The sequence below is a fragment of the Lygodium microphyllum genome, chromosome 28 (genome assembly GCF_053477565.2).
Source record: "Lygodium microphyllum isolate KBCC chromosome 28, Lygodium_microphyllum_v1.1.10, whole genome shotgun sequence".
Lineage (NCBI taxonomy): Eukaryota > Viridiplantae > Streptophyta > Polypodiopsida > Schizaeales > Lygodiaceae > Lygodium > Lygodium microphyllum.
The window spans coordinates 42,839,280-42,854,547 of NC_141162.1; the positions used below are offsets into that span (position 1 = coordinate 42,839,280).

A 15,268-nucleotide genomic window follows, 5' to 3' on the forward strand; every position below is an offset into this window, starting at 1 on the left:
TGTCTTTTTGTTGCAAATGAGCCTAAAGGCCACAGCCCATAACCCATTTTGAATATTTAGTCATTAAATATTGGGAAAAATACAATAAAAATAGGGGAAATAAGAGAAAAATAGAGCAAAAATAGATTTTGAGTGCTGAAAATTAAGGAAAAATAAGATTCATGTTTGTGGATGTATGGGGGTTCTGAAGTATGAGGTTTAGCCTCAGTTCAGCCCTACCTCTATGTTTTAGTGAGTTTTATAGCTTTTTATACAATAAAAATTTGGAAAATGAACCCTAAACCTATGCCCCATGCACAACCTAACAAGGTGAGGGGTTGGAGTGTATGAAAAGCGTGTAAACGTTGAATGAAATGATGAAAAGCTTGCTGGTTTTTTATGCATACCATATAGATTGGACGATGTTTAAAGATTAAGAACCTAGTAGCACGAGGGTTTCTCGGTGCTAGGTTCATGTAACGCTGGATACGAGCAATAGTGAAATTCATTGAAAGAATGCTTTTGCACTAAGCACCAATGCTGATTTTATTGATTGTTTGAGCACATGGGCATTCACAATTTGCATGAAGCATGAAATTTAAAAAGTATCAGACAATAGCTCCTGGATGCATAGCAATTGCTTTTTAGAGGAATATGACCAACGTTGAGTGAGTAAGGTTGCCCAAGCTATAGGCTAGGTATTGGGTCTAAGGGAAAGTAAAGTGAGGAAGCATGGTATTGTTGAGAATCAGAGTTTGCAGCAATAGAATGTGTGCACAAGAGGGAGAGAAGAGCTCAAAGTACAAGAATGAAATCTTGCTTATTAATTTTCTTAGAGTACAACTTAGGTACACGCTCTCACAAGTGATAGTGACCCATAGGCTGTTTATATAGCCCTTTGCCAACTAGGGTTAGGGTTTCCCCTGCCCTTAGGGCTATTCACACCCATCTACCCTTATACTCCCTTGCTTACAGTGGGTTTCTATACCCATCTTCTAACACCCCCCCTCAATGCCAGGGTGGCATTGGATTACAAGACATGTAAAAGATCCCCCCCTTTTTGGATGCCTTTATAAGTCAGCCTTACAAGGTTGTTTTAGGTAGATGATTTAAATAGTCAAAACAGTCGATCTTCAGATGAATTGGAGACATAGTTGGCCACCAATTCTTTGGGTGTTTCAGGAGTGTTGGGGCATTTACTTGTTATATGCCCTGTCTTCTTGCATTTGTTACATTTCATCTTCTCGCGATACTTCTTCTAGCAGTTGTTTACAAGATGTCATTTTTTCTTACAGAAAGAACATTTAGTGAGAACTGTATGAACCAATACTTGTTCATGGGAATTTGAAGTTGCCTGACTGTTGCTGCTTTCTTTGTGGTTCCTCTTTTCTTCATCCAAACAGGATTGAATGGTACTTGCCAAAGTAGGATCTGGAATGTTGGTGAGAGTAGTTACAAGAGTAGGAAACACCTGTTTTACTGCTTTTAGGAGAATAGCAATAGCATCTTCTTCAAGTATTGGAGCTTGTACAGAAGCAAGCTGTGCCATAAGTCCCTTCATATGAGAAATGAATTTTCCAAAATCTTCTCTTGAACGATATTCCAAGCTAAAGAATTCAATTTTAAGGAAGATTTTAGTATTCTTCCCAGTGGCTCCATAGAGCTTAAGCTCATCCCATTTTTCTTTAGCAGTGTTTAGTTGATCAACATGATGAATCAGGGATTCATCTAAGTGTAGCATTATGATTGCTTGAGCCCATTGGTCATCCTCTATATCAATCATATTTGCAGAGTTTACAACTCTATTACCTTGAATAAGAGGCCAATACCCTCTCTTCATCATTTTGTATTTTATAATTACCTACCATGGATGGAAATCCTTACCATCAAACTTTCGAATTTGAGGACGGACATCAGCATATGTTGTGGTCATTGGGAAGGTCTTACCACTTGTTAGGACAAGGGCAATGTCTAGTCCCTTACAAACCTTTCACTGAATGCGGAAGCAATTTAGACAAAAGTCAAAGTTGCAATGAAGAGAAAGGCTGAAAATCATATAAGTGTAATATTTCCAGGTATGACTTTGGTGGTCCTTTCTTATGTGCAAACTTCTTCCGTGGTTTAATAGTTTTTTTAGGTTTTAATGAAGTAAACCTAGACTGGACTTCAGGCTCCTCCTTGTGGTACGGCTTAGTGGATGAGGCTTGTGTTGGACACTGTTTGTCTATGATCTCAATGCTTGTTGCTGATGACTCTGAGGAGAGTATGATGACACTCATGCTATTGATTTTACTGACCCAAGTACTTGAGACAATGTCACTTACGGTATACAATACACTTCTTGTGCATAATGGTCTGTGTTCATTTTACACATAACCTTACAACAATATATGAAGAGGAATAAAAAACTCACTGGTTTTTAGTGAATGCCCAGCAAGCTATTCAACTGATGGTTTATGATTAGTGTTAAGAGAACACTATTGTCAAGCTTCGTGAAGTGCTTGAATGGAACCCAGTTGGAAGTCGGCTTCCCAATGCTTGGTGATGTCCGTTAATCATGCCCAAGAGCTTTAGACTCTAGAAAAGGATTCAGAGACTCTGTTTAGTGATTAGAATCACTGTTAATGAAGCTCAGAGTGTTAAAAACCCAAAATGTGAAGCTTGGAGCTTGTTAGCTATGGCTGCCCAACAAAACACAGTTAGGGTTTTGCTTGTAGCAGCCAGTAGAAGAGGAATTTCGTAGAGCCCTCTTGGCTGAGGATAGCCCACTTGGGGGGCTATCAAACCCCTATGATAGTCACTTGGATTGCGCCGTTTGCTGCCCACGATTCAGCCCGAGATTCGCGCCTGTCCAGACTGTGCCATTTTTCCCAATGTTGGCAATGCTGGCCTCATGCGTGGACAATGTCAGTGTTTGAGCTGACAGGGAGCTGCGCCCTGATGTGGGGAAAAAGTCTCCAGAAGAAATCTTAGGCTAATATGGCCTCCTTTGTCCTCCTCAAGTCCTCCAATGGAGGTAGGTTGCAGGCAGCTATGGAGGAAAGAAGGATAGAGTGAAGTAAATGACAGCTAATGTGCACTTAGTGATGACTGATGTTGAGGGAAGCTGAGGAGATCAGAGACGGCTCTGATACCATGTTGAGAATCAGAGTTTGCAGCAGTAGAATGTGTGCACAAGAGGGAGAGAAGAGCTCAAAGTACAAGAATGAAATCTTGCTTACTAAGTTGCTTAGAGTACAACTTGGGTACACTCTCTCACAAGTGATAGTGACCCATAGGCTGTTTAAATAGCCCTTTGCCAGCTAGGGTTAGGGTTTCCCCTGCCCTTAGGGCTATTCACACCCATCTACCCTTATACTCCCTTGCTTACAGTGGGTTTCTATGCCCATCTTCTAACAGGTATATCTCCTGGAAATACGCGAACCATAAAAGAGAGAAGTTTGTGTTCGTATGTTATATATGTTTAGCGACACATCGAGGGGCCAATCCCCAAGGTGTAGGAGAGTCGTAGTGAGGTAGCAGCATTCAGCCATTGGAGGACCTCCTATGTTTGTGCTTCATGCTATTTGGCAATGTGCTGGGACTCCCTCTAAGGAGTGTTAATTGGGTTAGAGTTGGACTACAAGACGTGATACAAACACAAGATGTTTAGGAAGATGATGTATGTGCCATCCACGCTCCTGGCCGCGAGGCCGTGGGGTTGTTGAGTGCATGATAGAGGTCCGTCTAGTGCATGAGCCAGTGCCGGCCCATTTTAGGTCCCATCAGGACTGCAACACATACTCAAAGGTAGTGCAAATACACATACAAAGTATGGTTTGGAATAAGAAAGAGAGTGGGATAATTAAATATACAAGGCTACATCATGACATTTAAAGGAAGGATTGGCTTCATGTCCAACTTACACGAGGGTATAAAAGGTAGAAAGAAGCAAATCATTAAAGAGTGTAAAAGAAGGAAAGAAGGGTGGTTTAGGCAAAGGCCAACCCATGCATGATGCCTCTTGCAATATCTTGTCCATGAGCAAGGAATGGATGATGCCTCTTCAACTTGAGGAGCTAAAAGGTAGTTCTAAAGGTATTCCTAAAAAATTGACCTCTTCAGCTTGAGGTGATTAGTCCTTACAATATCGACATACTCTTTCACAAAAGCACTACTAAGAAATTTCTCTAATTCTTTTAGTAATTTAGGCATAAATGGAATCCATCGAGCACTCCTATGATGAAGCCCCAACTTATGCAATCATAAGCCATGTCTAAAGATATATTAACCATCATGTACCTCTTTTAAGTATTGTTTGATCCAATGCCAGAACCAAGTAAAATGTAATTATTAATACTGGGAGATTTTACCATAATCTAGTATGTTTTGTGCTTTGTGGTTGGAATCTAGAAAGTGGCTCCAAGAAGAGAAACAACGTGAATATAGGAGTTTCTTTGAGCGTTGTGCATGAGATGGGGAGTGGAACAAGGACAAATGTTAATGGTTATGATGATTCATGTTTTCTAGCTATAATTAGTTTCCGTAGGGCTCATAGATAGAGCATATGGTGGTTGGGTATTAAAGATTCTAATACTTCATTACAACACAATGCCGCCATACACGCGTCCATTACACGCGAAAAGTTACGGGCGCGTGTATGGTCGTTTATACTTACAGCAATATCGGGCGCGTGTATACATGCATGTAACAGCGCGTGTATAATTGCATGTGTGGGCGCGTGTATTTGCGCGTTAAGTCTGTCATAATACACGCTCTGTTACACGCGACACAGAGCCTAACTACAGAAATCCATTTCTTTTCAAAACAAAAAACCATTAAGTTTTAAAAATGTCATTGTGCATTGCAGTGTTTACAAACCATTACAAAATCCCACTACATGCACTTACAACAACGTAATATATTGAAAAATATATCTTCATATGGTTATTGAAAGACAAAGTATACAATAGAAATGTCATGAATTTGGAACAATATAGTGATGGATTGGTTAGGGTTCGATCTCATCTTCAATAAGATCCATCCTTGCCAAACGATCAACATCAATATCCATTTGATCAATTTGTAAGGCTACGATTAAATTTATTCTACTATCGCTATTTTGCCCATTGATAATGGTACCGATGCCTTGATCATTCTCATCATCATCACCATCATCCTCAATGGAAGGGTCATCCTCATGATCATGAGAAATGGCACGCTCATCCTCATTATCATGATCATCTACATTGGCATGTTCGACATCATCTTCTTTGCGGCTTGCCACATCCTCCATATGCTCCATATCAGTGAATGTATTATACATTACTTTGGAACGTGGTGCAATAGGGATGGCATACCACCATTTATTGTCATGCACCATTGGCAGATAGATAACCTGCTCAAATACACATAATTCATTAATTAATTAGCATATCAAAAGTCAAGGGGTGCGCGAGCTTAGATATATATGTACATGAAACACATTTGTAAAAAAATGCATACCTGTTCACATTGTTGTGGCAATACGAGCCTATCTTTCTTTGTTTGCCAAAACTTTGTAGAGTCAATAGTTACATAGCCACTTGCATGGCGTTTTATCGTTGCGTTAGGCCCTTTTTCCACCACGTTCATTTGCCATTTGACATCCAAAACATACACAAAGAAGCGGCGAAAGTCAAGTCTGTATATGTCTTGGATTGTGCCACAATAATCATCAATTTTTCCATTGGCTCCCTCAAAGCTACTAATGACACCGCAATCTTGTGTATTCCTCTTTTCATCTATTCTTTGTGTTCGAAAATGCTTGCCTTCACACCATATAGCATTGAACATAGTGCACTGGACCAAAATATAAGCAATATCTATGTAAGCAATTAATGTGAATAAATATGAAAAGCCAATCACTTACAAAGAATGCAAATTTACATTTGTTCTATGTACCTTTAACATGCATCCTCGTGCATACTCCCATTCTTCCGCCGTGATATGCAGCCCCTCATCTCTCTCTGCTCTCTCCATTTCCTCATGCAACCAATCAACATGAATATCATTCGGAAGTGTTGCTAGATGCTTAGGGTACGCCTTACGAGAGCCATGTTGCCTCCGAAAGAGAGCTCTGTCTGCTTGCCTTTTTGTCTTTGCATCCTCGTATCTTGTAACCCATCTGCTCATCACATCACTATTAAGGATGCAAGTGAAATTAAGATCATCAATCAATGTTCTCTCAATTACTTTGCTCTGTCCTTTTCCTTGAGGCACAATAGATGTCATCCTCAAGTCCTCTTCATTGCTCCATAGTCGCGGCAAAGAGCTATCCACCTGATCAAAAAATTCTGATATATATACAAGAGACTCTTGTATCAACCAACCCTCAGCCATGCTTCCTTCGGGCCTTGCACTTTGCCTCACAAAGTCTTTTAAGGTCTTCATGAAGCGCTCTAGGAAGAACATCCAACGGGCATGCACAGTGCCACATAAAGCAATTTCATCCACTAAATGCACAATGAGATGTAGTTGACTTGTGAGAATGGTTCGTGGAAAAGTCTCCTCTACCATACAAACCACCTCCACTGCCATAACACGCGCATCATCCAATGTGGCTGGATCAATTGCTTTGGAACTAACATATCTGAAAAATAAATGCACAGTACGTTATACCTCATGCACATTCATTTTGCAAGGTATAATGAAGGGTGATCTTACATGGGATTTACATACCTCACAAGCTCGCCCATCTTATAAATACATCTTTTCAAACTCCTGTCTGCACAATGGTCGATGCTAGTAGGTAGTATGAACTGCGCACATAAGAGCACATGTATATTTGGGTTAGGGCATTACAAAATTTAATTTCAACCTACAATAATTGGAAAACACTTACTTCGAGCATCTTATGCCAATCGTGGGACTTCAACCCATGTAGTTGCTCAACCCCTCTTTTCTTAGTGGTTGTAAACGCTCCCTTCAACGATCTCATGCATCCAGTGGGAGTACGCAAAGTGGTGATGGCTTGCTTTACCTGCTTCTCCTCCTTCTTTGATATAATCCAGGGAGCAGGCGGAAGACGAACGTGCCCACCCTCCTCTCGTGGCCAAGCTTGACGCATACGTCCTGCGACCTGCAAGTCCTCCCGTACGCTAACATTGTCTCTTTTACCAATAACATGTTCCCAAATACTAGATCCCACATTCTTGAAGATGTGCATGGGATCAAGAAGATGGTTGATCTTGATATGGGTCCAATATGGTAGCCGGAAAAAAATGGAGTACCTACACAAGGGATTGCAGACTGTCATCTTTATTCCAACTTTAGAGACTACACAAAACAAGATTGAAAACAATGGAGATGTACCTGTTCATGCCATCTGGAGGAAGAACATTGAAGACTCCCAAATACGCTTCCAATCTTTTGCACGAAGTGTCTGTGGATGAATGTTCCTCTTACTAGGAGCATATTTAGGGTGATCTGATGGGAGAAATCGATGATGATTATCGAATATGGTCTTACACAAACCATCAGCATACTCATGTACCAATGAAGGGCCACATATAGGACATGCATCTTTACCCGATGTCCTCAAACCTGTTAAAATAAAAAAAAAGTTAGAATAATAAAGTCAATAGTTATAATTGATATAGCTAGTAGTATTAGAGTCGGGAGGTAGTTAGAATTCTTACCAGAACAATCGCTGTATCCTGGAAAGTCATGCATTGTCCACATCAACACTGCTTTTAAGTCGAAGTGTCGAGAGGAGGGAGGCCTACTAATGTCCACTACCGCAACACCTCTCCATAGTTCCTCCAACTCATCAATCAACGGTTCAAGATAAACATCCATATGCTTGACTTTATGTTTCCCTGGAATCAGAAGGAATAACATAAGATGTCCCTTCTTGATCGCCATTGATGGTGGAAGGTTGTAATTCACCAACACAACCGGCCACACGCTGTATGCGGTGCTCCTAAAACCAAACGGATTCACTCCATCCATACCTAGGCCAAGTCTCAAGTTTCTGGGCTCTGTTTTAAAGCTGGGCCACTCATCTTCAATATGCTTCCAAGCAGGAGTGTCTGCAGGAATTCTCCACATGCCATCATCCGATCGATGCGAGGAATGCCATGACATGAGCTCTGCTATGGATTTGCACTTGAACATGTGTTTGATGCGAGGAATTATAGGAAAGTGTCGCAAGACTTTACGAGGTACATCAAAACTCTTCACATCTGTTCTATACCTTGCTTCACCACAAGTGGGACACTGTCGAGCCTCCTTATGCGTCCCACGAAAGAGAATGCAATCATTGACGCATGCATGTATGCGATCATAATCCAATCCTCCAAGAGATGTCACATAGCGCCTCGCTTTGTCTCTTGAGGTGGGTAGTCTATTCCCCTTTGGAAGCATGTTTGATAATAGCCTGCATCCAATATCATCAATTAGCCCATAACCCTAAACCCTATACTGTAAACCAAAAACCACTAACTCAAATTTGCAAGTTACAATGCTTACTTCAATAATGCGTCAAGACTTGCATTGCTCCATCCATAAACTGTTTGTATATTGAGCAGTTCAAGTGAAGCACGTAAAATAGAGAATGTGCACCCTTCAAAAACCGGTGTCGATGAAGCGTTGTAGAGATGCTCTTGTTCCATATCATTGTCGTCCACACCTTTGCGATCATCCCTAAAAAGATTCCGCACCATGTCATCAAACACTTCCTCTTCCACAACTTCGTGGGGTGCAGGGCTATTGTCATCCCTTTCCCACTCATCTCCGACAACAGATCCCGAAGCTCCAGCATCATCTCGTCGACGCTTTGCATGCTCTCGCCGTGCATATGGCACCATGTTAGGGTGTGGTACTGCATCCTGCTTCAATCACAGTATATATATTACAACGCGCTCCATTAATTTGCACACCATGAGTTATTTTAATACTTTCAATTCACATCTTCTCACCTCTAAACCTGTTTGAATCCATTCTCCATACATCGAGATGTGATTCAATGTAATTCGACGCGCTCGTACAATGCACCCTTGACATCGATTACACGTACACTTGATCCTTTGTGCCAGCCACACGTCGCGATCACGATGACGCATTGTCTCATCCTCACCAGAACTGCTTGAAGAGGATGATGACATGCTATGTCCAAAATAACCAATACAGAAGTAGGATCAGTTTTTAGTGAAATCATACACATCCTATGCACAAAACAATGGATACACAAGAACAATCAGTTTTTAAAAAAAGTATAAACAGGCTCTGTGTCGCGTGTACAGGCGCGTCTACATGTATTCTGCTGCGCTTTTACACGCGTGCTTTTCGCGTTTACCTACCGCGCGCGCCGCTTTCTTTCTTTCAAAAGCCCTCTTTCAAAACACTTCTTCTTCTTCTTTCTGCGTCGCTTTCTTTCTTTCAAAAGCCCTCTTTCTCCCTCTTGGACTACCCAAAAGAAGCAAAGGGTGCAGACAACACAGAAAGGGAGAGAGAAGCAAGAATCAACGAACTCACTTTTCAAAGACTTTTCAAAGAGGTTGGTTGTCGTTTGTTTGTTTTGGCAAATCTGTCGCTTTCTTTCTTTCCACCCGTGCTATGTGTACTTGAAAGCGACAGAGGATAGAATTCACACACATTGTATATGTGCTTAACTATTTATTTCTTGACAAACGACATCCGTCAAGATAGAGGAAAGAGAGAAGAAGGAACCCTTGTGTATGTGTTTAGTCATTTCTCCCTTGATGGACAATGTCCGTCAAGATAGAGGAAAGAGTTTTTGTTTTTCATGAATTTCGTCACTAATTCGAAATGAACTTCTTCTTTTGGCTTATGATCTTCTACTAATTCGATGTTTGGTATTGTAAGAGATATGTTTATTTTCTAGAATGGTAGATATATGTTGTAGGTAATATATTGTAGGAGATATATTGAGGAGATATATTGTAGGAGATATGTTTATTTTTTATATGCATGTTTTGCTTGGTTCATTGAGGCGGAATTTCGACGCTTTGTAGATTCTTCATGGATCCAGGCTCTTCCTCCAATCCGTGGGCATACGCCACTTGGATGATGGAGATGATAAACCATTTTGGGCGCCATCCTAATCCAGTGGAGCTGACAGAGTATATGTATGCCCATCCTCCTCCTAGACTCCCAGGTCACACCGCGCCCCCAAGTACACAAGCCTCTCCACTGCCGTCTACGCCTGCGAGTCCGGCGAGACGTACCCCTGCGCATACACGCTCACCGAGGAGACACACCCCTGCACGGACACACTCACGCACACCCTCCTCTGTACCGTCACGTGAGGGCTCACGGCCACCATCACGTGCTCCCTCACAGCCACAGTCACGTACACAGTCACGTGCAGCCACCCCTAGTCATGGCTACTCCCGCAGTACAGATGAGAGCCGACGCCGCAGTAGGGAGAGCGGGAGTGGAGGATTATGCGGCGGGTGCTTTGGTGGGGGGGGTAGTAGGGCACGCGGTGAGAGAGGGCATGGAGGGAGGCATGTACGAGGAGACAGTGAGGAGTCGGAGGAGGCGAGAGAGGTGGAGGGAGAGATTTTCTACGATGTTACGGATAGGGGCGGGGTAGTCATGGATGCGAGAGGGAAAGAGGTGATGGAGTATATGCGGGGGGTAGTTTCAAACATGTATAGAAACTGTTTTGTAAAATTTAAAGATCAGGATAGCCGGTTAGTTAGGGAGGTCCTAGATAGTGTACATAGTCGGTACCCCAATCCCCCACGAGTGACATTCTCGGATGTATGGGGAAGGACGCGAATAAGGGAGATCTTAAGTAATAAAAGATCTCACCTTAAGAAACTCGCGTACGATGATGGGGTGAATGTAGCTGCGGGTGGCTATCCTTGTGAGAAACCTGCCACTGCCTACAAACGCGAGTGGAAGGAGGCAAAGAAGCGCGCAGAGGGAGGCGTGAAGAGCAGGCAGCATGTGGAGGCACGACGGATCCAGATGGAGACCATTGGATCGTCGCATTTCGGATCTGGCGGCGTCGAGTCGTGGGAGGCAGAGTTCGTAAGTAACTTGCCTCTTTATTTGATTGTTTGCCAAATTCATTGATTCTATGATTGTTTTGATCTTACAAACTATCTTGATTATGTTACAGCGACGGGTTATGGGGAGAGGGCCCACAGCCCACGAGACTGGGTATGCTCGCCGCAATAGCAGACGTGACACGTGGGCCATCTTCAGAAACGAGGGACGTATTACGGATGCGCAGTTTGACGCGGCCATGAGACCATACGGTCGACAGGTACTTGAAAACTCTAAATGAATGATTTCGGTTTATTTAATTGCATATATATGTATACTTACATACGGTATATTTCTTGAACAGGCACAAGCTGCTGATGCTCCTGCCCCTGATGATCCAGCCGCCACTACTGATGTTCGTGCCACTGCTCCTGGTGGAGGCGAGCACCACTCATCGGAACATACCGATGCGAGCTCCTCTGATCATGGAGAGAGCACATGGTCCTCATCATCCTCTGATTAGCTTTCAGAATACTGTAGGATGTGGTTGTACAAAAAAATTTTGTAACTGAAGCCATGGGCTTTTTTGCACCTAGCTCCCTATTTGACTTTGTATATATTTGTTCCTAATTAAAGCCATGGGCTATTTTGACATATGGACTCCCTTGTACACAAATGTATCATGTATTGACAATGTATTGAATCGTGAGTCTTGAGTCGTGTATTAAGTTTTAGATAGTAATATTGAATCGTGTATTCATAGAGAGTGAGTCTTGAAATCTAAATCGCTCTTTTTTTATGGTGCAATGCACCAAAAAAAAAATCCAGAGAGTGCCTTTGGGTGGCTGGATGCTGGAACAGCATCCAAGCACCCAAAAGCACTCTCTGGATTTTTTTTTTCCCTTTGCGATCGCGTGTATAAGCGTGTGTCATCTGTCAAAATCGCGTATATTTGCGCGGATAGTCTATTAGATTCGCGTGTAAATTTGCAGCAAAACTGCGCAGAACGCGTGTATGGGGTCGTGTATTCGCGCGACTGGCTGTCACTGTACACGCGCTTTTACACGCATGTCTCTGGCCGCGATGATACACGCGCTATTACACGGGTCCGACACTTTTTTTCCCAAGTCATTTTGTGCGGCTAGGAGCGCGGGTATGAGCCCGATCCCTTGTAGTGCTTGACTAGTAAAAGATGACAAAGACAATGAGAAAAATAGAAGTCATGCCATTGGAGTTTTATGTGGACAATATGAGGATAACGATTAATAGTCACTACCACATATACATTTAAAGAGACAATTATTCATGGAAAAATTTTCCCCCATCATCGTTATTGACATCGCTATTAGTGACATGAGAGATCCATCGCTATTAGCGTTGCTATATGTATCACTATTTGTGCTGCTATTTGCATCGCTACATGCATATGAGTAATGAAAATAGCAACAATTTTACAAAGTAACTTTTTGACACAAATAGCAAAGGTTATAGAGGGGGAGAAAAAATAGGTGGTAGGGCATGCAACCTTGCAACCCTTCTAGCTATACAGAATGAATATTCTTGTATAATTCATTTATCAATGTGTTGGGAATAAAGAGCCACCATGACTGCATCCCCAACAAGTGTGAATGTACCCGTCAGAGCTGTACCATATTCATATATCTATTTGAAAAAACCTAAGTGGTACTATCATTATACCCACATATCATGTCTGCTTCTCTCTCACTCAACTTGTATCTCCATTGACATTGAAAACTCCATTGAAGCTATGTGGATGTGTGCACTTCAAAATGGTATGAGGGTTGGATTAGGAGTTTGTGGGTGCTTTTGTAGAACTTCTTGAGCTTGTGTTAAGCTTAGGACAATGAGTTTTCAACTCAATCCACATGTCGGTTCCACCTAAGTTTGCATAATGAAGACTTGAAGGGCTCGCTCTAGACTTGGTCTATGCTTATCCTAGCCTTCTTATAGCCTTGATTGTGAGGCTTACAAAGCATTACTTGCTACTACCCAAACCTATAGAATAGTAGATGCAAAATCATGCTAGCTATTCAGATCTCTGCTTTGATAGTTCATTCCTCTTCACCTTCTATTCTAGCTCAATAGTGACTTATCTTTCCTCATTACACCCTTGATAAGTGGCAATGAACCTTGGAATTGACCATTGACACTTGACATTGTGATTGACCACCATATCTTCACCCCACCATATCTTCAACTTTGGACTATGAAGAATAGTCTGCAAGCCGTGTAAAACTGGGCAGTCGCTTGTCTTGATGGTTCATGCTCCTTGGTTATACTCATTTGATGTCTGAATGGTTATGATTGGTATTGGATACTTTGGGGGTGTTATGCTCATGCTGTGAAATGTCTCTAGGCTAATTCAAGCACTTCAATTTTTCTGTTTTGATAGAGATATATGTGATGTAATACACACGACTGAATACACTTCATAAAGGTTTATGTTATGTCTAATGCGTTTGGACTATCTCTCTGGTGCTTCATTTATATCATGACTATTAAACATCTAGAGATGACTTTGGGGATGTTTTGAGCTTGGTTTAGAGCTTTCCAACATTGTATTTGGTTGTAAAAAATTGCAAGGTACACGTACCATACCTATAAGAGATTTTGGTTGAGTTTTATGCTTCCGACAAGGCTCTCTAGTACTAAGTTGGTACTAACATAATAGCATTTTCTTGAGTAGTGATTGTGCATGCTTCATGCCTCATATTTGGGTTGAAATAGATCGATTTATTCAAATAATAATAATGTGGTACATTGTGAATAGTAGGTACCATTTGTAAACAATTTATGCTTAGAGCTATCATATCCTATTCAGTGATGCATTCATCTATGCTACTAATCTTAAATGCCTTGGCTATATTGGAATATCATCAGTAATTATTACTGAATAACAAAAGTTGAAAATAACTTTCTATTGGATTTTGCATCTCTTCTTGGTTAGTTGTGTAACAATTTAGGCTTGTCTTTGGTGAAATTTCCTATCATTTTGGGATGCAATGATGATTGGCAATAGTGATAGTTGCATGCACATAACTTTGCCATATGGCAAAAGCAGTGCTACAACATCTTGGTGTAGAATAGATAGGTGAAGCTTATTAAGACTAAGGGGATACTACCAGCAAACATATAGCCAGAAGATTGGGATAATTCTGATGAGCTTGCATGCTCTACGATTGAGCTTTCAGTTTGTAGACTCTTTATTGTTGAGCATAGTGATGTCGGATTCTTCCTATAGTATATTGTAGATGACACTTGAGGAGTTTTATGCTCAAAAAAATGGTACTAGTTAAAGGAGTTGATGGATCTTCACATGAAGGAGGGTATAGCTATGTTTTCACACTTCAATAAGTTCAACTTGATTTTGAGCTTGCTAGTTGCTTTGAAGTTTAATATCAATGATGAGTTCAAAGCCACTATCTTGCTATGCACTTTTCCTGAAAGTTGGGATACATCTAGGACAATCGTGAGCAACTCTAATGCATTGCTGATATACTCTGATGTGGAGAGCTCTTTGCTTATTGAAGAGCTATGTATATAGAACAATGTAGCCAACAAGTCTTCAGTGCATTATTGCACATTAGAGGCATTCTCAATAGAAGGAAAATCTTGAAAATAAAGGATGCAATATTTCTCCTGGAAAGGGTGTAGAGTACCATCATTGAGGTAAGAAAGGTCACTTTAAGCATGATTGCTATAAGTGGAAGAAAGAGAAAGGCAAGAATAAGAAGATTGACGATAGCAAGGATAAGAGAAAGGACACCCAACTTGCAAAGAAGAGTAATGTCAAGATAGAGGAAGTCAATGTAGTCAGTCATGAGAGTGATAGCAATGGTAAGGTAAAGGAATCTTTGTGTCTTCTTGCTTTACTATACACACACTCATTGGTAGCAGATTCTGATGATGACATGCATACTTGGATCTAAAGTAGAAGTGTTTGATCCACGTCATGGATACCATGCCATGCCCAAGTTTCTTTTGCCCTTGCATTCTCATAATCTAAGTCTATCTCCTTATCTACTTCATCATCTTCATCATCAAACGCATCCCATGCCTAACAAGAGGGCACCAACCTAGCCTCACCCTCAATCTCAACAGTTGAAGGTGTTCCAAGATCACGATCGAGCTCATCCTCCCCCTTCTCAAACTCAATTTCTTGAGGTGTAACATGTGGATGCAAGGGTTTATCCTTGTGACATGTTCACCTATCTTTTTTTTATTTGTTGTATCTCAAATCCATCATAATAATTTCTACCTTTAAACACATATCCATTCTCCATGCAAT

At 41.4% G+C, this 15,268-nt stretch overlaps 2 protein-coding genes across 2 annotated transcripts; both read right to left on the bottom strand.

Annotated features, from left to right (window-relative positions):
- Positions 1-4,969: 4,969 nt before the first annotated feature.
- LOC148011401 (uncharacterized) lies at positions 4,970-5,793 on the bottom strand. The gene is made up of 2 exons (XM_087670724.1): positions 5,464-5,793; positions 4,970-5,356 (listed from the first exon to the last, which is right to left on the bottom strand). The coding sequence occupies exons 1-2, from the start codon at positions 5,791-5,793 to the stop codon at positions 4,970-4,972; spliced, it is 717 nt and encodes a 238-aa protein (XP_087526850.1).
- Positions 5,794-6,812: 1,019 nt separating this feature from the next.
- On the bottom strand, positions 6,813-8,612 carry LOC148011402 (uncharacterized). Its single transcript, XM_087670355.1, has 3 exons — positions 8,470-8,612; positions 7,638-8,377; positions 6,813-6,817 (listed from the first exon to the last, which is right to left on the bottom strand). Exons 1-3 carry the CDS (start codon positions 8,610-8,612, stop codon positions 6,813-6,815), a joined length of 888 nt encoding a protein of 295 aa, XP_087526481.1.
- Between the last annotated feature and the right edge of the window lie 6,656 nt (positions 8,613-15,268).

What these genes read in the sequence shown, in the direction of transcription:
- LOC148011401 (XM_087670724.1), bottom strand. Translation starts at nt 5,793, where the DNA reads ATGTTCAATGCTATATGGTGTGAAGGCAAGCATTTTCGAACACAAAGA. An exon ending in TGCCACAACAATGTGAACAG is followed by an intron (nt 5,357 to 5,463) that starts GTATGCATTTTT and finishes GTATTTGAGCAG; the next exon opens with GTTATCTATCTGCCAATGGT.
- LOC148011402 (XM_087670355.1), bottom strand. Translation starts at nt 8,612, where the DNA reads ATGGAACAAGAGCATCTCTACAACGCTTCATCGACACCGGTTTTTGAA. An exon ending in AGTCTTGACGCATTATTGAA is followed by an intron (nt 8,378 to 8,469) that starts GTAAGCATTGTA and finishes TATTGGATGCAG; the next exon opens with GCTATTATCAAACATGCTTC.